Source organism: Heterodontus francisci, chromosome 5 (genome assembly GCF_036365525.1).
Source record: "Heterodontus francisci isolate sHetFra1 chromosome 5, sHetFra1.hap1, whole genome shotgun sequence".
Taxonomy (NCBI): domain Eukaryota; kingdom Metazoa; phylum Chordata; class Chondrichthyes; order Heterodontiformes; family Heterodontidae; genus Heterodontus; species Heterodontus francisci.
This window is the reverse complement of record NC_090375.1, coordinates 21,697,499-21,722,271: the sequence shown is the minus strand read 5'-3', so window position 1 is coordinate 21,722,271 and position 24,773 is coordinate 21,697,499. Positions and strand designations below refer to the sequence as shown.

At 46.3% G+C, this 24,773-nt stretch overlaps 1 protein-coding gene across 2 annotated transcripts in view; it reads left to right on the top strand.

Annotated features, from left to right (window-relative positions):
* The window catches only part of LOC137369515 (cadherin-7-like), a 151,310-nt gene that overhangs the window by 94,368 nt on the left and 32,169 nt on the right, over positions 1-24,773 (top strand). For both annotated transcript variants that reach the window (XM_068030774.1, XM_068030775.1), the window contains one exon: positions 9,900-10,087. In XM_068030774.1, coding sequence (XP_067886875.1) covers positions 9,900-10,087 — 188 coding nt within the window. The remainder of the gene's footprint in view (positions 1-9,899; positions 10,088-24,773) is intronic.

The following is a 24,773-nucleotide window of genomic DNA, read 5'->3' as shown; positions in this document are numbered from 1 at the left end:
CGTTCCGGACAACTACATCTGCAGGAAGTGTACCCAGTTGCAGCTCCTCACACACCGCATGGATCGGTTGGAGCGGCAACTGGACGCACTTAGGAGCATGCAGGTGGCAGAAAGCCTCATAGACAGGAGTTTTAGAGAAGTGGTTACACCCAAGGTGCAGGCAGATAGATGGGTGACCGCTAGAAGGGGCAGGCAGTCAGTGCAGGAATCTCCTGTGGCTATTCCCCTCTCTAACAAGTATACCGTTTTGGATACTGTTGGGGGGGGATGGCCTATCAGGGGAAAACAACAGCAGCAGCCAGAGCAGTGGCACCACGGCTGGCACTGTTGTTCAGCAGGGAGGGACAAAGCGCAGAAGAGCAATAGTTATAGGGGACTCTATAGTCAGGGGCACAGATAGGTGCTTCTGTGGACGTGAAAGAGACTCCAGGGTTGCCTCCCTGGTGCCAGGGTCAAGGATGTCTCTGAACGGACAGGGGGCATTCTGAAGGGGGAGGGTGAACAGCCAGAGGTTGTGGTACACATCGGTACCAATGACATAGGCAGGAAGAGTGATGAGGTCCTGCAGGTGGAGTTTAGGGAGTTAGGTAGAAAGTTAAAAGACAGGACCTCTAGGGTTGTAATCTCGGGATTACTCCCTGTGCCACGTGCCAGTGAGGCTAGAAGTAGGAAGAAAGTGCTGCTAAACACGTGGCTGAACAGCTTGTGTAGGAGGGAGGGTTTCAGATCTCTGGATCATTGGGATCTCTTCCGGGACAGGTGGGACATATACAAGAAGGACGGGTTGCATCTAAACTGGAGAGGCACAAATATCCTGGTTGCGAGGTTTGCTAGCGTCACTCGGGAGGGTTTAAACTAGTGTGGCAGGGGGGTGGGAACCAGAGCAGTAGGACAGCAAGTGAAATAAATGAGGGGGAACTAGTAAATAAGGCCAGTAAGACTGGGAGGAAGAATAGGCAGGGTGATGCTGCTGAGCACAGCAGGACTGGTGGTCTGAAGTACATTTGTTTCAATGCGAGAAGTATAACAGGTAAGGCAGATGAACTGAGAGCTTGGATTAGTACTTGGAACGATGATGTTGTTGCTATTACAGAAACTTGGTTGAGGGAAGGACAGGATTGGCAGCTAAATGTTCCAGGATTTAGAAGCTTCAGGCGGGATAGAGGGGGATGTAAAAGGGGTGGGGGAGTTGCATTACTGGTAAAGGAGAATATCACAGCTGTACTGCGGGAGGATACCTCAGAGGGGTCATGCAGCGAGGCAATATGGGTGGAGCTCAGGAATAGGAAGGGTGCTGTCACAATGTTGGGAGTTTACTACAGGCCTCCCAACAGCCAACGGGAGGTAGAGGAGCAGATATGTAGACAGATTTTGGAAAGATGTAAAGGTAACAGGGTTGTTGTGGTGGGTGATTTTAACTTCCCCTATATTGATTGGGACTCACTTAGTGCTAGGGGCTTGGATGGGGCAGAATTTGTAAGGAGCATCCAGGAGAGCTTCTTGAAACAATATGTAGATTGTCCAACTAGGGATGGGGCCATTCTGGACCTGGTATTGGGGAATGAGCCCGGCCAGGTGGTCGAAGTCTCAGGAGGGGAGCATTTCGGGAACAGTGACCATAATTCCATAAGTTTTAAGGTACTAATGGATAAGGATAAGAGTAGTCCTCGGGTGAAGGTGCTAAATTGGGGGAAGGCTAATTATAACAATATTAGGCAGGAATTGAAGAATTTAGATTGGGGGCTGCTGTTTGAGGGTAAATCAACATCTGACATGTGGGAGTCTTTCAAAGGTCAATTGATTAGAATCCAGGACCGGCATGTTCCTGTGAGGAAGAAGGATAAGTTTGGCAAGTTTCAGGAACCTTGGATAACGAGGGATATTCTGAGCCTAGTCAAAAAGAAAAAGGAAGCATTCGGAAGGGCTAGAAGGCTGGGAAAAGACAAAGTCCTTGAGGAATATAAAGACAGTAGGAAGGAACTTAAGCAAGGAGTCAGGAGGGCTAAAAGGGGTCATGAAACATCATTGGCAAACAGGATTAAGGAGAATCCTAAGGCTTTTTATACATATATAAAGAGCAAAAGAGTAACCAGGGAAAGGGTTGGCCCACTCAAGGACAGAGGAGGGAATCTATGTGTGGAGCCAAAAAGAAATGGACGAGGTACTAAATGAGTACTTTGCATCAGTATTCACCAAAGAGAAGGACTTGGTGGATGATGAGCCTAGGGAAGGGAGTGTAGATAGTCTGGGTCATGTCGTTATCAAAAAGGAGGAGGTGTTGGGCGTCCCCAGGGCTTGATGGGATCTACCCCAGAATACTGAGGGAGACAAGGGAAGAAATTGCTGGGGCCTTGACAGAAATCTTTGTATACTCATTGGCTACAGGTGAGGTCCCAGAGGACTGGAGAATAGCCAATGTTGTTCCTTTGTTAAAGAAGGGTAGCAAGGATAATCCAGGAAATTATAGGCCGGTGAGCCTTACGTCAGTGGTAGGGAAATTATTAGAGAGGATTCTTCGGGACAGGATTTACTCCCATTTGGAAACAAATGAACTTATTAGCGAGAGGCAGCATGGTTTTGTGAAGGGGAGGTCGTGTCTCACTAACTTGATTGAGTTTTTTGAGGAAGTGACGAAGATGATTGATGAAGGAAGGGCAGTGGATGTTGTCTATATGGACTTCAGTAAAGCCTTTGACAAGGTCCCTCATGGCCGACTGATACAAAGGTGAAGTCACACGGGATCAGAGATGAGCTGGCAAGATGGATACAGAACTGGCTCTGTCGTAAAAGACAAGAGGGTAGCAGTGGAAGGGTGCTTTTCTAAATGGAGGGATGTGACTAGTGGTGTTCCACAGGGATCAGTGCTGGGACCTTTGCTGTTTGTAGTATATATAAATGATTTGGAGGAAAATGTAGCTGGTCTGATTAGTAAGTTTGCGGATGACACAAAGGTTGGTGGAGTTGCGGATAGTGATGAGGATTGTCAGAGGATACAGCAGGATATAGATCGGTTGGAGACTTGGGCGGAGAAATGGCAGATAGAGTTTAATCCGGACAAATGTGAGGTAATGCATTTTGGAAGGTCTAATACAGGTGGGAAGTATACAGTAAATGGCAGAACCCTTAGGAGTATTGACAGGCAGAGAGATCTGGGCGTACAGGTCCACAGGTCACTGAAAGTGGCAACGCAGGTGGATAAGGTAGTCAAGAAGGCATACGGCATGCTTGCCCTCATCGGTCGGGGCATAGAGTATAAAAATTGGCAAGTCATGTTGCAGCTGTACAGAACTTTAGTTAGGCCACACTTAGAATATTGCGTGAAATTCTGGTCGCCACACTACCAGATGGACGTGGAGGTTTTGGAGAGGGTACAGAGGAGGTTTACCAGGATGTTGCCTGGTCTGGAGGGCATTAGCTATGAGGAGAGGTTGGATAAACTCGGATTGTTTTCACTGGAACAACGGAGGTGAAGGTGCGACATGATAGAGGTTTACAAAGTTATGAGTGGCATGGACAGAGTGGATAGTCAGAAGCTTTTTCCCAGGGTGGAAGAGTCAGTTACTAGTGGACATAGGTTTAAGGTACGAGGGGCAAAGTTTAGAGGGGATGTGCGAGGCAAGTTCTTTACACAGAGGGTGGTGAGTGCCTGGAACTTGCTGCCAGGGGAGGTGGTGGAAGCAGGCACAATAGCGACATTTAAGAGGCATGTACAAGATGACAAATACACGAATAGGATGGGAATGGAGACATATGGTCCCCGGAAGTGCAGACGGTTTTAGTTTAGACAGGCATGAAGATTGGCGCAGGCTTGGAGGGCCGAATGGCCTGTTTCTGTCCTGTACTGTTCTTTGTTCTTTGTTCCACCAGCCCCTCACTGTGCTTATTGGCTGTGTTCACCCGCTTTGCTCACCTGCTGTATTCACCCACTGCTTCAGTGCCTATTGCATCACTCGATCTTCTGAAGATAGCTTCTGCAAGGAATTCTCATGCCCTACAGGTGGAGCAGACACCATTTTGCTGTTGGCGGTTTGGCCAGCCACTAGGAGACCCGATCACAAATATCTTCCCTGTTGAAGTCTTATGGACTTTGGCTGAGGGGAAGAATAAACACCCTGGACTCATTAAGCAGGACTGCCTGTTGCTCTGTTGTCACTTCCTTTTAATTCTCTGTAATTCCAGCCCGTAGAATTCATGAGGTCAAAATGAGAATGTTTCAATCAGGCAGGCCAGCATACAACCATTTCGAAGTTTTATCACTGTGGCCTATTGTTAATGATATTATTTATTCTTAACTATGAATTGTCTGTTTACAAGTTAAAACCAGATCTATGGTTACTGAGCCAGACCAATAGTACTTATAGTATATCGCAGTGAATGATTCGATCTGCTTTTTGTTGGCTCTATTTAAAGCTGGGTCCCATTGTTCAAGCAGGTCTTTAAATCCACTGTCAGATTATACAATCATAGATTCATAGAATCAGAGAATGGTTGCATCACAGAAGGAGGCCATTTAGCCCATCATCTCTGTCCTGACTCACCGTGAGAGTAACTCAGTTTTTTTTTTATTCATTCATAGGATGTGGGCGTCACTGGCCAGGCCAGCATTTATTGCCCATCCCTAATTGCCCTTGAGAAGGTGGTGGTGAGCTGCCTTCTTGAATCGCTGCAGTCCATTTGGGCTAGGTATACCCACAGTGCTGTTAGGAAGGGAGTTCCAGGATTTTGACCCAGCGACAGTGAGGGAACGGGGATATAGCTGCAAATCAGGATGGTGTGTGACTTGGAGGGGATCTTGCAGGTGGTGGTGTTCCCATGTATTTGCTGCCCTTGTCCTTCTTATTGGTAGACGTCGCGGGTTTGGAAGGTGCTGTCGAAGGCGCCTTGGTGCATTGCTGCAGTGCATCTCGTAGATGGTACACACTGCTGTCAATGTGCGTCGGTGGTGGAGGGAGTGAATGTTTGTGGATGGGGTGCCAATCAAGCGGGCTGCTTTGTCCTGGATGGTGTCGAGCTTCTTGAGTGTTGTTGGAACTGCACCCATCCAGGCAAGTGGAGAGTATTCCATCACACTCCTGACTTGTGCCTTGTAGATGGTGGACAGGCATTGGGCAGTCAGGAGGTGAGTTACTCGCTGCAGGATTCCTAGCCTCTGACCTGCTTTTGTAGCCATGGTATTTCTATGGCTACTCCAGTTCAGTTTCTGGTCAATGGTAGCCCCTAGGATGTTGATAGTGGGTTTTCAGCGATGGTAATGCCGTTGAATGTCAAGGGGAGATGGTTAGATTCTCTTTTGTTGGAAATGGTCATTGCCTGGCACTTGTGTGGCACAAATGTTACTTGCCACTTCTCAACCCAAGCCTGGATATTGTCCAAGTGTTGTTGCATTTCTACACAGACTGCTTCAGTACCTGAGGAGTCACGAATGGTGCTGAACATTGTGCAATCATCAGTGAACATCCCCACTTCTGACCTTATGATTGAAGGAAGGTCATTGATGAAGCAGCTGAAGATGGTTGGGCCTTGTACACTACCCTGAGGAACTCCTGCAGTGATGTACTTGAGCTCAGATGATTGACCTCCGACAACCACAACCATTTTCCTTTGCACTAGGTATGACTCCAGCCAGTGGAGGGCTTTCCCCCTGATTCCTATTGACCTTAGTTTTGTTAGGGCTCCTTGATGCCATACTCGGTCAAATGCTGCCTTGATGTCAAGGGCAGTCACTCTCACCTCACCTCTTGAGTTCAGCTCTTTTGTCCATGTTTGAACCAAGGCTACAATGAGCTGAGTGGCCCTGGCGGAACCCAAACTGAGCGTCATTGAGCAGGTTATTGCTAAGCAAGTGCCGCTTGATGGCATTGTTGATGATGCCTTCCATCACTTTACTGATGATTGAAAGTAGGCAGATGGGGCGGTAATTGGCCGGGTTGGACATGTCCTGCTTTTTGTGTACAGGACATACCTGGGCAATTTTCCACTTTGCAGTGTAGATGCCTGTGTTGTAGCTGTACTGGAACAACTTGTCTCGGGGTGCGGTAAGTTCTGGAGCACAGGTCTTCAGTACTATTGCCAGAATATTGTCAGGGCCTATAGCCTTTGCAGTATCCAGTGCCTTCAGTCATTTTTTGATATCACGCGGAGTGAATCGAATTGGCTGAAGTCTGGCATCTGTGATGCTGGGGACTTCAGGAGGGGGTCGAGATGGATCATCAACTCGGCACTGCTGGCTGAAGATTGTTACAAATGCTTCAGCCTTATCTTTCGCACTGATGTGCTGGACTCCCCCATCATTGAGGATGGGGATATTTGTGGAGCCATCTCCTCCAGTTAGTTGTTTAATTGTCCACCACCATTCACAGCTGGATGTGACAGGACTGCAGAGCTTAGATCTGATCCGTTGGTTATGGGATCGCTTAGTTCTGTCTATCACATGCTGCTTACGCAGTTTGGCACGCAGATAGTCCTGTGTTGTAGCTTCACCAGGTTAACACCTCATTTTGATGTATGCCTGGTGCTACTCCTGGCATGCTCTCCTGCACTCTTCATTGAACCAAGGTTGGTCTCCTGGCTTGATGGCAATGGTAGAGTGGGGGATATGCCAGGCCATGAGGTTACAGATTGTGGCTGAGTACAATTCTGCTTCTGCTGATGGCCCACAGCGCCTCATGGATGCCCAGTTTTGCATTGCTAGATCTGTTTGAAATCTATCCCATTTAGCACGGTGATAGTGCCACACTACACGATGGACGGTATCCTCAATGTGAAGGCGGGACTTCGTCTCCACAAGGACTGTGCGGTGGTCACTCCTACCAATACTGTCATGGACAGAAGCATCTGCGGCAGGCAGATTGGTGAGGACGAGGTCAAGTATGTTTTTCCCTCATGGTGGTTCCCCCACCACCTGCTGCAGCCCCAGTCTAGCAGCTATGTCCTTTAGGACTCAGCCAGCTCGGTCAGTAGTGGTGCTACCGAGCCACTCTTGGTGATGGACATTGAAGTCCCCCACCCAGAGTATATTTTGTGCCCTTGCCACCCTCAGTGCTTCCTCCAAGTGGTGTTCAACACTCCTCCCACTCCCCCGCCTTTGCCCTGTAGCCTTGCAAATCTTTTCATCAGATAATTATCCAATTTCCCTTTGAAAGCTACGATTGAATCTGCCTCCACCACACTCTCAGGCAGTGCTTTCCAGATCCTAACTATGTAAAAAGGTTTTCTGTCATGTTGCATCTAGCAGTTTTGCCAATCACCTTAAATTGATGTCTGGTGGTTCTCGACCCTTGTGCCAATGGGAACAGTTTCTCCCTACCTACTCTGTCCAGACCCCTCATGATTTTGAACACCTCTATCAAATCTCCTCTCAACCTTCCTTTCTCTAAGGAAAGAACAGCCCGAGCTTCTCTAATCTATCCTCATAACTGATGTCTCTCATCCCTGGAACCATTCTCATCAATCTTTTCTGTGCCCTCTCCAATGTCTTCATGTCCTTCCTAAAGTGCAGTGCCTGGAATTGGACACAATAATCCAGTTGAGGTCAAGCCAGTTATTTATAAAAGTCCACCATAACTTATTTGCTTTTGTACTCTATACTTCTATTTATAAATCGCAGCATCCTGTATGCCTTATCAACTGCTTTCTCAACCTGCCCTGCCACCTTCAATGGTTTGTGCACATATACCCCCAGGTTCCTCTACTCCTGCACCCCCTTTAGAATTGTAACTTTTATCTTATATTGCCTCTCCTTGTACTTCCTTCCAAAAGGGATCACTTCACACTTCCTGCATTAAATTTCATTTGCCACATGTCCACCCATTCCACCAGCTTGTCAATGTCCTCTTGAAGTTTATCACTACCCTTCTCACAGTTCACAATACTTCCAAGTTTTGTGCCATCTGCAAATTTTGAAATTGTGCCCTGCACAGTCAAGTTTAGGTCATTAATATATATCGAAAGTAGTGGTCCTAATACCGACCCCTGGGGAACCCCACTATATACCTTTCTCCAGTCCGATAAACAACCACTCATAACTACTCTCTTTCCTGTCGCTTAGCCACCTTCCTGTCTATGCTGCTCTGTCCCTTTTAGTCTATGCGCTTCAACTTTGCTGACAAGCCTGTTATGTGCCACTTGATCAAATGCCTTTTGGAAGTCCATGCACACCTCATCAACCATATTACCCTCACCAATCCTCTCTGTTACCTCATCAAAAAACTCAAGCAGGTTAGTTAAACACTATTTGCCCGTAACAAATTTAAGGCTTTCCTTAATTAATCTGCATTTGTCCAAGTGTCCTGGACTATTGTTTCTAAAAGCTTACCCACCACTGAGGTTAAACTGACTGGCTTGCAGTTGCTGGGCTTATCCTTACATCATTTTTGAACAAGGGTGTAACATTTGCGATTCTCCTGGCACCACCCCTGTATCTAAGGAGGATTGGAAGATTTTGGCCAGTACCTCCCTCAGCATCCTGAGGTGCATTCCATCTGATCCTGGTGACTTATCAACCTTAGGTACAGCCAAACTTTCTAATAACCCCTCTGTATCAATTTTTAGCCCATTCAATGTCTCAGCTATCTCTTCTTTCACTGTGACTTTGGCAGAAGTTTCTTCCTTGGTAAAGACAGATGCAAAATACTCATTCAGTACCTCAGCCATGCTCTCTGCCTCCATGTGTAAATCCCCTTTATGGTCCCTAATCAGCCCCGCTCCTCCTTTCACCAGAATTCTACTATTTATATGTCTATAGAAGACTTCTAGATTCCCTTTTATGTTTGCTTCTAGTCTCTTCTCATAGGGCTGAATTTTATAAGCCCACTGCCAGAATCTGTGGAGGGGGCGGGCTATCCCACCCCAGCAATGGCGTCATCTGCCTGTGCACAGGTGCTGATGCCATTTTTAAAGGGCTGTCAGCCCCACCAGAAAAGTTAAATATTTAAAGGGAACTGGAATTAAAACAAATAAATACATCCTTTTTGCCCCTCTCCTACCCCCCCCCCACCCCCAATAACAATTACATCAATAATTTTCCCTCTTCCCCATCAAAACACTTACCTTTACCATCTGACCTACCCCCACCAAACCCACCCCCCCCGCCCCAACTCCCCGTGATTGCAAACTTTCAACTACAACCCTTCCCACCATCCCCTACACCCATGAAACTAATCTGACCCCGTTTCCCGCCTCCATCACCCACCACCCCCCCCCCCCCCCCCCCCCACCTCCCCTGCACTGATAAACTCCACTGCTGAATGTGTGAGACCAGGGTTATTTTAACCCATAGGGTTAATTTGACTGATGTGAGTCACAGGCGCTTTGCTGAGCTAATGGGCAACCTGCCCACTTTCAGTTGGAAAATTGGTCCCCTGTCCTATTATCTCCTCATATGACTTAGCGTTTGATAATGCTCCTGTGAAGCACCTTGGGACGTGTTACCACGTTAAGAGGGGGCTATATAAATGCAAGTTGTTGTTGTGGGGATTCCAGAGCTTAGGGCCTCGGCAGCTGCAGGCACAGCTTCTATTATGAGGTGTGGAAAATTGGGGATGTGCCAGAGGGCAGAGTGGGAGGAGTACAGAGATCTCAGAGGGTTGAAGGCCTGGAGCAGGTTACAGAGATAGAGTGGGGCCTGATTTGCATTTAGCGATGAGGCCCCCCATCTCTTTCCAGCAGGTTCATATTCCACCAGAGTCAGTTCCCGAGTTAAATTGGTACTCGGTGGGTAATTGGTGGAACGGGGGCGATAAATCTTGTTCGTTCTCTCTTTCCATCACTCTCCAGTTCCTGATGGGCATGTTTGGGTTAAAATCAGGCTCATTTCTACATCCGTCCCAAGTGCTCATCAGTGCAGGAAACAGCAGCAATTAATTTTGGGTGGATGATGTTTTTAACTTTCTTCCTCGCAGGGTTTTATCAGTACAACATTCCAGAATCTTTACCCGTGGCTTCAACCGTGGCTAAAATAAAAGCTCTCGACGATGACATTGGCTCAAACGCTGAAATGGAGTACAGAATCATTGATGGGGATGGGCTTTCTGTTCTCAGAATTACTACTGACATGGAGACTCAAGAGGGGATCATAGCTCTTCAGAAGGTAAGACCAGTCAAAGGCAAAAATGTTCTGCTGTGTTGTGAGAATGCAGGTTCTGTTCATTACATTGAATTCTGCTAGCCTTTGCAGAACTCAGCTGAAGAGGTTTTAATCATTGCGCATGCCTTTTGCTTTTAGAAACTGATATCATCCTTGTTGCAGAAGGACAGTCCATACACATCTTCAGATTATAGATTATACACTGATTTTCAACATTCCCACTTTTGTAGCTGACTGGTTTCTCAGTTACAACACTGCACTTTGGCTGACTTCCAGTACATCCGAACTATTTATAACCTTTCTTGCTGTTAGCTATCTGACCCTGTTTTCTAATCCCACATCAGAGCGAGTCTACCCCCTGCATCAAATCTTTCAATCATAGCTTTAAATCTTCACCATGAGATCCAAAGCCGCTTCATCAAGGCCTGAGGCAGTCAGAAAACTAGGACAAAGAATCCCAACTTTCCTCCCAAATGTCCCAGTCAGCTTATCACATAAATATCAGTATCCTTCATAAAGGCACAATAAAGGTAGTTCTGTGTGTCATGAGGAATGGATGAGAAATAGTTGAGAGAGTTTTCAAGATTATAAAGGGAATTGATAACATTAATCCAGGAAGATTGTACAGTAGGGTAAAGGGTTCCTATTCCAGCAGACACAAGCTTAAAAAGTAGAAAGCTTGGAGCGAGAAAGAAAGTCAGGCAGAACATTTAGATATGGTCACTGACCTGCATTAGCTCTATTTTAAATTCTCATCCTTGTTTTCAAGTCCCTCCATGGCCTCACCCCTCCCTATCTCTGTAATCTCCACCAGTCCTCTGAAATATCTGCGCTCCTCCCATTCTGCCGTCTTGCATGTCCCGATTTGAAGGTCCACCATCGCTCCACCATCGCTCTGCCGTGCCTTCAGCTGCCTAGGCCCAAGGCCCTGGAATTCCTTCCCTAAACCTCTCAGTCTCTCTCCGCCTCTATCTCCTCCCTAAAGATGCTCCTTAAAACCTACCTCTTTGAGCACCTGTGCGAATGCTTCCTAATGTGTCTTGGTGTCAAATTTTGTTTGGTAATTGCTCTTATGAAGCACCTTGGGGTGTTTTACAATATTAAAGGCTCTCTATAAATGCAAGTTGTTGTTGTTGATGCAAAATGCATCTTAAGAAATAAATTAGCAGAGAAGGCTATTGAAGCAAGTGGTAGAAGCTGGTTGAAGATAGCAATCAGATGTGTTTCTGGAGGAAGAAGGCTATGAAACATAAAGTGACAAGTCAGATAAGTGGATTGAACTGTGAAAATTGAATGAGATCTTTTGGGCCTGTTGCCTGAGTTTGTTCCTAAAAAATATATATTCACTTCTGTTTCCTCCTGCAGTACAGTACATGTTTCAATTAGATAAGGGGCGATTTTCGACTTTGCTTTCCTGATGGGGAGCTTCACCTGTTGGCAGTTAGGACCTGCACAACACTTGACTTTCTGATAGGGTTGCCATCACATGACTGTCTTGCCATTGGTCACCTGACAGGCCATTATTCCCATTCCAATTGGAAAGTGAACACATTTTGATATCCAAATGGATAATTCTTGACTGTCAGTCAAAGAGCCTTTTGTAGTCCCATGTCTAATATTAGTATAACTCTTTAATGAAATTGTCCAAAGTAAATGAAAAACAAACATTATTTTAACATCTGAATGAATTTTCTTCGGGTTTGCTGGAAGCAGTGGCCAGGAGGTCGATATTTAACTCCTGGAGACTCCAGGACAATTTACTTACTATTTACAAACCACCATCCTGAATTGGAACTATATCGCCGTTTCTTCATTGTCTTAGAACACCCTCCTTAGCTGCGCTGTGGGTGTACCTACACCACACGGACTGCAGCAGCTCATCACCTCCTTCTCAATCGCAATTAGGGATGGGCAATAAATGCTCACATTCCATGAATGAATAAAAATAACAATTGCATCCTGAATTTGTGAATACTTTTTTCAGTGATTCTGTTCTTTCTAGTAAAGGACAGAAATTCTTTAATTTATAGCGTGCCTTTCACAACCTGAGGATATCCCAAAGCACTTTACAGCCAATGAATGACTTTTGAAGTGTAGTCACTGTTGTAATGTAGGAAACACAGCAGCCAATTTGTGCACAACAAGCTCCCACAAACAAAGAGTTAATGCCCAGATTATCTGTTTTTAGTGATTTTAATTGAGGGATAAATATCTTCCAGGACGCTGGGGATAACTACCCTTCTCTTCTTAGAAATAGTGCCAAGGGACCTTTTACGTCCAGCTGAGGGGGCAGACGAGGCCTTTGTTTAACGTCACATCAGTAAGACGGCACCTCTGATAGCGCGGCAATCCAACAGTACTACACAGGAGTGCTAGCCTAGAATATGTGCTCAAGTCTCTGGGGAGCAATATAATTATGAGAGGTTGAAAAATAAATTCCATAATCTGAGTATCCGCTTTTCATGAGTTGCAGAAGAATTCATCCTGCCCGCCTCCCAGCTTTGCATGGGCACATGACAAGTGCAGCTCACCTGGCATGCTATATTTGGCCGACGCCTTCAAGTGCCCAGGTTTGGTGGACTGGGTTCTTGATATGGCCTGAGCATACCCTCAGTGCAGCCCCAAACCTTACCGGCATCTTAGGATTATAGGAACAGGTGTAGGCCATGCAGCTCCTTGAGTCTGCTCTGCCATTCAAATCAAATACAGATCATGGATGATCTGTATCTTAACTCCATCTACCCATCTTGGTTCTGCAACCCTTAATACCTAAGAACATTGCCTAATAAACATCTATGAATCTCAGTTTTGACATTTTCAATTGACCCCCGGTCTCAGCATTTTGGGGGAGAGAGTTCCAGATTTCCAATACCCTTTGTGTGACAAAGTGCGTCCTGACATCACTCCTGAATGGCCTAGCTCTAATTTTAAGGTTATGCACCCCCCCGCCCAAGTTCTGGACTCCCTGTCCAGAGGAAATAGTTTTTCTTGATCTATCCTATCAACTCCTTTTATCTTAAATACTTCAATTAGATTGCTCCCTAATAAGAACAAAGAACAAAGAACAGTACAGCACAGGAACAGGCCATTCGGCCCTCCAAGCCTGCGCCGATTTTGATGCCTGTCTAAACTAACACCTTCTGCACTTCTGGGGTCCGTATCCCTCTATTCCCATCCGATTCATGTATTTGTCAAGATGCCTCTTAAACGTCTCTATGGTGCCTGCTTCCACCACCTCCCCTGGCAGCAAGTTCCAGGCACTCACCACCCTCTGTGTAAAGAACTTGCCTCGCACATCCCCTCTAAACTTTGCCCCTCGCACCTTAAACCTATGTCCCCTAGTAACTGACTCTTACACCCTGGTAAAAAGCTTCTGACTATCCACTCTGTCCATGCCGCTCATAACTTTGTAAACCTCTATCATGTCGCCCCTCCACCTCCGTCGTTCCAGTGAAAACAATCCGAGTTTATCCAACCTCTCCTCATAGCTAATGCCCTCCAGACCAGGCAACATCCTGGTAAACCTCGTCTGTACCATCTCCAAAGCCTCCACATCCTTCTGGTAGTGTGGCGACCAGAATTGCACGCAATATTCTATATGTGGCCGAACTAAAGTTCTGTACAGCTGCAGCATGACTTGCCAATTTTTATACTCTATGCCCCAACCGATGAAGGCAAGCATGCCATATGCCTTCTTGACTACCTTATCCACCTGCGTTGCCACTTTCAGTGACCTGTGGACCTGTATGCCCAGATCTCTCTGCCTGTCAATACTCCTAAGGGTTCTGCCATTTACTGTATACTTCCCACCTGCATTAGACCTTCCAAAATGCATTACCTCACATTTGTCTGGATTAAACTCTACCTGCCATTTCTCTGCCCAAGTCTCCAACCGATCTATATCCTGCTGTATCCTCTGACAATCCTCATCACTATCCGCAACTCCACCAACCTTTGTGTCATCCGCAAACTTACTAATCAGACCAGCTACATTTTCCTCCAAATCATTTATATATACTACAAACAGCAAAGGTCCCAGCACTGATCCCTGCGGAACACCACTTGTCACATCCCTCCATTCAGAAAAGCACCCTTCCACTGCTACCCTCTGTCTTCTATGACCGAGCCAGTTCCATATCCATCTTGCCAGCTCACCTCTGATCCCGTGTGGCTTCACCTTTTGTACCAGTCTGCCATGAGGGACCTTGTCAAAGGCTTTCCTGAAGTCCATATAGACAACATCCAGCTTCTATACTCCTGGGAGTACAAGCTTTGGAAATAGGGTGGGAACACAAGCATGGTTGTGGGACTGATTACTGGCTTCTGAGTCTTTGAGTTGCTGGTGGAGAATAAACAGTTCCAAGGCCTCCATGTGCAAAGATCTCTGGGCTTTGGAGGGAGTGCAGTGTAGTTTTACCAGAATGATCCCTGGACTGCAAGGGCTAAATGACAAGGAGAGATTACACAAACTAGAGTTGTATTCCCTGGAATTTAGAAGGTTAAGGGATGATTTGATCAAAGTTTTTTTGCATTTTAAGGTGAACAGATAGGTTAGAAAGAGAGAAGCTGGTTGGGGAGGCTTGGATGATCGGAGCATAGTCTAGAAATTACAGCCAGACTTTTCAGGAGTGAAATTGGACACACTTCTACACACAAAGGGCTGGAATTTGTGCTGGAGGTGTGTGTCCCAGCGGCGGGCCGTAAAAGCATGAGGAACCCTGCCTCTGCCTTTGTGTCGTCCACAAACCTACTAATCAGACCAGCTACATTTTCCTCCAAATCATTTTTATATAATACAAACAGCAAAGGTCCCAGCACTGATCCCTGCGGAACACCACTAGTCACAGCCCTCCATTCAGAAAAGCACCCTTCCACTGAGTGTAGTGAATCCAAATTTGCTGATGATACAAAAATAGGTGGGAAGGCATGTTGTGATGAGGACACAAAGAATCTGCAAAGGGATATAGATAGGTTATGTGAGTGGGCAAAAATTTGGCAGATGGTGTTCAATGTGGGAAAGTGTGAGGTCATCCACTTTGGTAGGAAGAATAAAAAGGCAGATTATTACTTAGATGGAGAAAGACTACAAAATACTGCAGTGCAGAGGGATCTGGGTTCTCTTGTACATGAAACACAAAAGGTTAGCAAGCAGGTGCAGCAAGTAATTAGGAAGGCAAATGGAATTTTGGCCTTTATTGCTCGGGGGTTAGAGTTTAAAAATAAGGAAGTCTTGTTACAACTGTACAGGGTGTTGGTGAGGCCACACCTGGAATACTGTGTACAGTTTTGGTCACTGTATTTAAGGAAGGATATACTAGCATTGGAGGCAGTTCAGAAAAGGTTCACTAGGCTAATTCCTGGGATGAAGGGGTTGTCTTATCAAGAACGGCTATTCATTGGAGTTTAGAAGAATGAGAGGTGATCTTATAGAAACATATAAGATTTTAAGGGGGATCGACAGGGTAGATGTTGAGATGATGTTTCCACTAATGGGGGAATCTCGAACTAGGGGACATAATTACAGAATAAGGGGGCACACGTTTAAAACTGAGATGTGAAGGAATTTCTTCTCTCAGAGGGTGGTGAATCTCTGGAATTCTCTACCTCAGAGAGTTGTGGAGGTTGGTTACTAATTGTGTATAATGAGAAGGTAGATAGATTTTTGAAATCTCTGGGAGTCGAGGGTTAGGTGGAGCAGGCCCGAAAGAGGAGTTGAGGACTGGGACAGATCAACCATGATCTTATTGAATGGCGGGGTAGTCTTGAGGGGCCTACTCCTGCTCCTATTTCTTATGTTCAATTGGTCTCTGGACGGGATGGCCGTTGTAGACCTGTGCCGCCTCCGGAAAGATCGCTGGGCAATGGGGAGGTGACAGGCCCTCTGCCCTGCCGTTCCCCCACCTCCACCCCGCCACTGGTCATGATACTCTGTGCCCCCCCCCACCTCCGATCCTGCCTTGTTGGGGGGGCCCGTAAGATCCGGGCCAAAGGCTGGTAGAAGTTTGGAACACTTTTTCGCAAATTTATTTAGAGATACAGCACTGAAACAGGTTCTTCGGCCCACCGAGTCTGTGCCGACCAACTACCACCCATTTATACTAACCCTACAGTAATCCCATATTCCCTACCACCTACTTACACTAGGGGCAATTTACAATGGCCAATTTACCAATCACCTGCAAGTCTTTGGCGGTGGGAGGAAACCAGAGCACCTGGCAAAAACCCACACGGTCACAGGGAGAACTTGCAAACTCCACACAGGCAGTACCCAGAATTGAACCCGGGTCCCTGGAGCTGTGAGGCTGCGGTGCTAACCACTGTGCCGCCCATGACAGTTGATGCAAGATCATTTGTTAATCTTGAAACTGAGATTGATAGCTATTTATTAACCAAAGGTATTAAGGGATGTAGGGCAAAGGTGGGTATATGGAGTTAGGTCACAGGTCAGCCATGGTGCATTTAATGGCGGAACAGGCTGTTGGGGTGTTAATGGCCTCCTGCTGTTGCTTTGTTCCTTCCTTGCTGTGGGAGGCTGGAAAAGAAAAGTCATACTTCAATTTTTCAGCCTTCCCTTTGCCTTGCTTCCTGTACCACTTTGGGCTATCTGATCAGTGATGTCCCAGCTTCTTTGGGTGTCCCTTTGATCACACACAGCGAGGCAGGAGGGGCCAAGGCTGCCGAGTGTTACACTGTTATCAGTTCAGGGTCAGCAGGGTCAGCTGACTGGTGAAGCCCAGAAAATCCTGGGCAACTGGAAAGAGTGAAGGGACTTAAAGTATTGTCCATTCTGCAAGTATGGTGAAGAATATCAGGGCCCAGATACTTATTGGAGGAATTGTTTAAAGAGTTAAATTGTTATTGAAAATCTTGCTTGTTTGTTCATTACACTCTAGTTTTTATTATTTGTGATTATTAAGTTCATCCAAAACCCTGCTGCCTGTGTCCTTATTTGCCCCAAGTCCCATTCACCTTTCACCCTTATGCTTGCTGACCTGCACTGGCTCCTGATCCGTCAATTTTAAAATTTTCATCCTCGTTTTCAAATCCCTTCATGATTTCACCCCTCCCTGACTTTGTAATTTCCTCCAGCCCCACAGCCCTCCGAGATATCTATGCTCCTGCAATTCTGGAATAAACAGCTTAGACCTGTATTGGTGACCATGAAACCACTGGATTGTTGTAAAAAAACATCTATTCACTAATGTCCTTTAGGGAAGGAAATCTGCCATCCTTACCCGGTGTGGCCTACATGTGACTCCAGACCCACAGTAATGTGGTTGACACTTAACTGCCTTCTGAAATAGCCGAGCAGGCCACTCAGCTGTATTCAAGAAGGCAATTGACCACCACCTTCTCAAGGGCAATTAGGGATGGGTAATAAATGCTGACCTAGCCAGTGACAACCACATCCAATGAATGAAAAAAAATTCTGATTTCTTGAAACATTTCTGATTTTAATTACTCCATTGTCGGCCGTGACTTCAGCTGCATTGGCCCTAAGCTCTGGAATTCCCTCTCTAAACCTCTCCGCCTCACTCCCCTCCTTTAAGATGTTCCTTAAAACCTACACCTTTGGCCAATATTTTGGTCACCTGCCCTGTTATGACCAGATGAGAAAGGGATCTAGGGTTCACTCTCAACCTTCACCTGGTCTGAACGGTAACAGGGTTTTAATTTTAAACACACTGTGGTTTTTAGCCCCCCCTTGGTGAATCCTTGTTCACTGCTTACTAATTATAAGGCAAAGAAACTAGCACAAACAGGCTTTCTTAGGTTTAAAGAAGAAAGGTTGAAATTTATTAAACTTAAACTCTAATTTGGTTAACACCTAAGGATACACGATGCACCTACGCTAGTAGGCATACGGAATACATACATGCAGATAGAGACAGAACAGAGCAGAAGAAATAAAGTGGAAAAGTTTGAGGCAATCTCTGAAGAGGGTTTTTGTTACGGATCTTCGAGCTCACTGTAGAGTCCTTGATTGTAGATAGTTCTTGCTTTTCGTTGGGGCCCAGTATTCTTCTTAAACCTTGTTCACTGTAGGAGTCTTTTCTCTCTTGGGGTTCATGTGTCTCCAGTGGATTTGGAGTTCCGTGAGAAAAAGATGGAAGCAGACAGGGGAGGCTGTGGCGAGCCAGCCAGGAGAGGTCTTTTCAGTCCAGGAGCAAACAGACACTCTCAGTTCAAACTGTTTGTACATTTCAGAAAAATCCAGGTTGCCAAGCAGGTTAGTCATGTGACTAGCTGGTCTGACCACATCTGTTTGTGGATTCTCTGGTTTTCGACGACACTGTAATGTCTCTTCTTACACACAATTCCTGGTGCTCAAAGTCCATTGTGAGTTAAATTGGAGCAGGGAACTAGCCCCTTTGTCCTTCCAAGCACTGGCTGTTGGTATGCAAAAAATGTTTTTCCAGCCAAGGGCCTGGTGATTTTTTAACAAGTCCTTTCTTCATTTCAGCAACCGTTTTCAATTCAATGTGTTGGAAGGTAAGTTTTAATTTAAACAGTTTCTCCATCTTATGAAATTACTGAAACAAAATAACAGAAAATGCCCACTGTGTGCCACCTGTTATTGGGGAAGAGTTGCAAACAGTGTGACAGTATCCAGGGTCTTACTTTAGTTTGTGATTTGACTGATGTTTAGCTTCTACAGCTTCTGGCACAGACACAATGGGTCAAATGGCCTCCTTCTGTGCCAGAAATCTTCTATCTTCTAAGAGATAAGGAACCTGATGAAAAATGTATACTGCCTGGAATTATCCAGGCCAGAGCGATCTCCAGGACTGACCTAGATCGCCTCTGGGGGCTGGAGGTGGTGAGAGTGTGCCGTCAGAAAACAATTTCCCTGTTTAGGCTTGGGAGTCTATCTCGCTTTTCACCTCTCCCAGGAGATGGTTTCGAGTGAGCTGGAGAGTTTATATATTGCGATACACACACTTGGGCAGGACAGCCTGGATGTACCAGAGGATCTTTTTCTGTCCTTCATTGTTTATACGTTCATGCAAATCAACTGAGGACAATATCAGGCTAAGGTGTGATGCTTCTTTGGTCAAATATTCTCAGTGTCAAGGGTCACCAATTGGCCATTTACTGTGGTACTGGTGAGCTCTGACTACCTACAACACACATACGCCAACCAGAATCACTAACATCAGGAGAGAAGACAAGAAACGGCATAGGGAGAGTTAGTGGGTTATCCACACAGTGATAATAGTCACTTGCTTCAAATAGAAGCTTGACTTCGCGAGCTGCTGGCCACTGACCCATGGATGTTATTGAAAAGCCCTCGGTGCTGCGTTACATTTAAACTGCTGGGCGATAGAATTTTGGGTTTTTATCATCTGACATCATTAGATGTTGCTGGGAAGCAGATGGGAACTTCAGTGGGAGAAGCTGTAGGCCAGATGGACAGACAACGTGATGCTTGACCTCTGCATGCAGCAGGTGCTGACTCCCACGCAACAATTAAACCTGGCATCTGAAGAGAGATACACATCCTGACTGTGGGGCGTTGATACAGTGATGTGAGCTAAATGTCAGTCAGACTGCGCAAAATTATTTTAAAAGCTCCAAAAACGATGGATGCATGAGATGTCTTTGACCCAGATAGGAGTTTATAGTGGGGGGAGTGGGGGAATTTTCACTGGCAGTGGATTCCAGGTAAACTGTGGGTGAAACAGGCTGACCTCCAAGCAGGGTAGGATTGAGTGGGCAACCCACACAGCCAAGGTTCTCAGTGGGAGGGCCCTGGGAGTTTTTCGCCATCAGGTTCCATCTGACTATGATTGGCGAGCTGGAAAACAGTTGCACTGGTGACAGGCATCCACGAACTGGTTGTTGGGGGGGTGGGGGAGCGAGGTGCAGTGGGGTGTGTTTCTCAAGCAGGACACCTGCTCCTTATTTGAAGTGTGAATGCGTCTCTCCAAAGGGAGCTTGTATTCGCCTCGCTGGCTGTGCGCAACATTTGGACGAGCGCACAGTGCAGAGCTGGCTGGACGGAGGAGGCACCTAAAATTCCCTGGGAAAAAGTGGAGGGACTGACTTGCTGTCAGGAGCAGATCCTAGCCTGCAAAGCCTTCACTCGGCAGCAATCTCTCCAGTTACAACCGGACATCTCCCCTTCCTCATCCAACTCAAATTCCCCATTCCCCCTCTACCCCTGTGTTTGGTTGCTGTATGGGAAAGGAGGTTCCTAACACCCAGCCTACCATGTTGACTGGGCACCTGGAGAGTGTTACGGGATCGGAGACGGGGTTGAAATAACAGCAGTAAGTGAACTCGCTCTATTTATATTAAAGAGAGATTCACCGGCTTGGGTTTTCACAGTGGGGGGTTTGGGGGGTGGGTGCCAGGGAGGGTCAGGGGGATCTTGTTCCCCAGCAGGGCCTTGGACGTGGAGGCTCAGCTAATCTTAAAGCTCGGGCCTCATGTAACTCAATCTATACAGAGTTCCGCCCGCATACCAGCCACGTTGACTATTTGGCCAGGGGATGGGAGCAGGCATCCACTGAGGAGGCCACAGCTCAGGACCTGCATTAACCCAATTTCTGGCAGGCGGAGGCCAGTTAAAATCAGGGCTGCCGACGGTCCTTTCAATCTCAAACTCTAATGTCACCTCACTGCCAGGCTAGAGGGAAATGGCCTGCAATATTTCAACCCTTAAAACAATGGAATTGTTGTAATATAACCCATGGTGTCAGGGCTCCAGGACAAAGCGTAAGTTGCTTTAATAAAATACTCCATCCAAGTTCAGGGATTTGGCAAACATAGAAACATAGAAAATTTATGATATAGAATGAGGCCACTCGGCCTATTGTGTCCGTGCCAGCCAAAAAAGAGTTTTCTAGCCCAATCTTACTTTCCAACTCTTGGTCTGTGGCCCTGTAGGTTACAGCACCACAAGTGTATATCCAAGTGTTTTTTTAAATATGATGAGGGTTTCTGACTCTATCATCCTTTCAGGTAGTGATTTCCAGACCCCCATCACCCTCTGAGTGAAAACAATTCTCCTCAACTCCCCTCTAATCCTTCCACCAATTACTTTAAATCTATGTCCCCTAGTTATTGATCTGTCTGCGATGGGAAATAGGTCCTTTTTATCCATTCTATTCTAGGCCCCTCATAATTTTGTACACGTCGATGTAATCTCCCCTCAGCCTCCTCTGTTCCAAAGAAAACAACCCCAGCCTATCCAATCGTTCCTCAAAGCTAAAATTTGGCAGCATCTTCGTAAATCTGCACTGTTCCCTGTCTAGTTCAATCACATCCTTCCTGTAATGCAATGACCTGAACTGCACACGGTACTCTAGCTGTGGCCTACCCAGTGTACTCTTGGGTTTGGAGGTGGGGAGAGCATTTAATTGGGCGGGATGATGGCGGGTGGGGGAGGGGGGGAGCGGGGGGGAGTGGGGGGGAGTGGGGGGGGCGGTGGGGGGGGGGGGAGATCCCACCACCTTGCTGCCTCCATTCTGATTAAGTCTGTGGCAGAAGGCCCATGGACGGCCTTCCCGCCCCACCTGCCGATTGAGGCCCTCATGTGGACAATTAATGCCCAATTAATGGGCTTCATCCTGCCGCCCGACAGTATGAGCCCAGAGGTGGGCAGGACTGTCGCCACACGGAGAGCACGCCAAGAAAATCATGCAGGTTACTTGCTGGCTCCTCGGGATTGTGAGGAGAGGTTCCCTCGTGAAAAGTGCCTGATTGAGGGACCCGGCATTGGGAAGGGGGCGGCCCGCTGAGAGCCACCCACCCACCCCCCCCACCCCCCTCCCCTTGCTGCCGACCTCCCTCCAACCTCCGTTCCCACGACCCCAACCCTGCAAAACCCCTATGCCCCAGGTCCAGCGCCGCTCCTCGGCCTCAGGTGGGTGTTCCACGGGCAGCAGGCCACCGCCTCCCTGGTGGTGCTGCTCAGTAAAATAGCTGACTGGTCAGCAGCACTCAGTAGACGCGATGTCCGTCGCCAGGATCCTGAATCCGTAATCCGGCGGGTCTTCCCCAGAGGAGGTGACACGGGGCTCTCGCCGGAGGTTCAGCTGGTGGTTGGGACATAAAAATCTCCCCAGTGTTTTCTACATTATATCAGTGACTGCACTTCAAAGGTACCTCATTGACTGTAAAGCACTTTGGACTGTCCTGGGTTTATGAAAGACGCTGTATAAATGCAAGTTCTTTCTTTCTTACCCTGGAGACAGCTGGCCCGGTAACAGTACAGCACGTGCTCAAAGCCTCCTCCTCCCTCTCTCCTCGAGGTGGGTTGCCCAATGGAAGTGAACATCGCGCCAGAATTGCGATTAAACTAGTTAAAGAGTGACTACTCCAGTTAATTGTCTGGCTCAGTGGGGAGTGGGTGAGGGGGTGGATGGGCCATAAAACTTACACTGACCTCCTGCCTGGGAGGACAATCTTCTCTTTTATCTTTAGCCCAATTTCACCAGGCTCGTGGAGAAAAGAAATGGTGAATACAGAAATTTAAACAAATTTTGGGAGTTTCGATTGGTTCTTTTGTTAGGTAGGTTTTCCTGACTGGATATTCAGAATCGCTTTTTTAAAAAAAAATCTCAGTTTTCTTGCTTTTCACTCATTGGTTCCCCATGTTTCCTCATCACTTTTACATTTCTCAACACCGTACCCATCATCAATAAAATTCTGCCCATCTTAAGATTTTTATTTATTTAGAGATACGGCACTGAAACAGGCCCTTCGGCCCACCAAGTCTGTGCTGACCATCAACCACCCATTTATACTAATCCTACATTAATCCCATTACCCTCTTACATCCCCACCTATATTCAGGGCAATTTATAATGGCAAATTTACCTATCAACCTGCACATCTTTGGCTGTAGGAGGAAACCAGAGCATCCAGCGAAAACCCACATGGTCACAGGGAGAACTTGCAAATTCCACACAAGCAGTACCCAGAATCGAACCCAGGTCCCTGGAGCTGTGAGGCTGCAGTGCTAACCACTGCACCACTGTGTCTCTTGATATTTGGCCTCTTCTTTATAGTGAAAAATGTCCCTAGGATATATTTTATTTGAGTAGAATATGAAGAGAGAAGAAAGGAAACTCAGGATTTTCAAGGATATTTTCCTCTTTGAGCTTTCAAAGGTGCATCATACTTGGGCCGACTTGGACAGAATGGAGAGAGGGGAAAAGTATCCTGGTGTGGTTACTAATAGAATTAGTTTTCATATAACACCTTTCAGAATGTTCCCACGCACTTTAAAACCAATGCAGTACTATTTGAAGTGTAGTCACGGTTGTAATGTAGGAAACATGGCAGCCAATTTGTGCACAGCAAGCTCCCAAAAACATCGATGCGATAATGACCTGATAATCTATTGGATATGTGGATTGAGGGCTAAATATTGGCCAAGACACTGGGGATAACACCCATGCTCTTGTTAAAAATAGTGCCAGGGGATCTTTTGTATCCCTCTTCGAGAGCAGTCAGGGTGTTGGCTTAACATCCCATCCAAAATTTAGCACTTGTTACTGTAGCACTCCTTCAGTACTGCCAGTTCAGACTTTTGTGTGTAAGTTGCTGGAGGAGAGGATTTGAACTCAGAAACCTCTGGTTTTCAGAGGCAAAAATGCTACCCACTGATGTACAACAAGGGCTCCATGTACAAGCAGATGGTGGTATAAACTACAATTCTATATAATTGCTCAGATTTACTCAGCCTTTCCAGCTCTGATTTATTGCAAATAAAAATCCTGAAAGCTCAGCAAGTCTTTAGTGACTGGGAATATAACTTTCCTGAAGCAAAGCAAACCGTTTTCTTCAATCTGGGTGAGTGTTTTTTTTCTGCTAAGTCTTTCTTATATTTGATTGAATGTGTTTTTCCCTCCTCTGCCATTTAAGTTATTGACAATTTAGCCAGTGTGTTAGGAAGAATAGATCCTTGCGTTATAAGCATCTAACACAATCAAGAGATTTAGAAGACACAATCAGCACAAGACTACAAACCAAGTGGTAATTGTCACCAGGATAACTTTGCTTGAACATTGGAGCTGACGTCTATCAGGAGTGCTCAGCAAAGCAGCTTTTTGCGAAACACAGAAAAAAAATCAAAAAATAATGGTCTGTTTTATTATTCACCGTCAAGTGAAAAGATATCTCATGCGAACATACGAATTAAGAGCTGGAGTAGGCCACTCGGCCCCTCGAGCCTGCTCTGCCATTCAACAAGATCATAGCTGATCGAATTATAACCTCATTCCTGCCCACCCCCGATAACCTTTCACTCCCTTGCTTATCAAGAATCTATCTACCTCTGCCTTAAAAATATTTAATGACTCTGCTTCCACCGCCTTTTGAGGAAGAGAGTTCCAAAGAATCACGACCCTCTGAGAGAAAAAAAATTCTCCTCATCTCTGTCTTAAATGGGCGACCCCTTATTTTTAAACAGTGACCCCTGGTTCTAGATTCTCCCACAAAGGGAAACATACTTTCCACATCCACCCTGTCGAGACCCCTCAGGATCTTATATGCTTCAATCAAGTCGCCTCTTACTCTTCTAAATTCCAGCGGATACAAGCCCAGCCTGTCCAATCTTTCCTCATAAGGCAACCAACCCATTCCAGGTATTAGTCTAGTAAACCTTCTCCGAAATGCTTCCAAACCATTTACATCCTGCCTTAAATACGGAGACCAGTACTGTACACAGTACTCC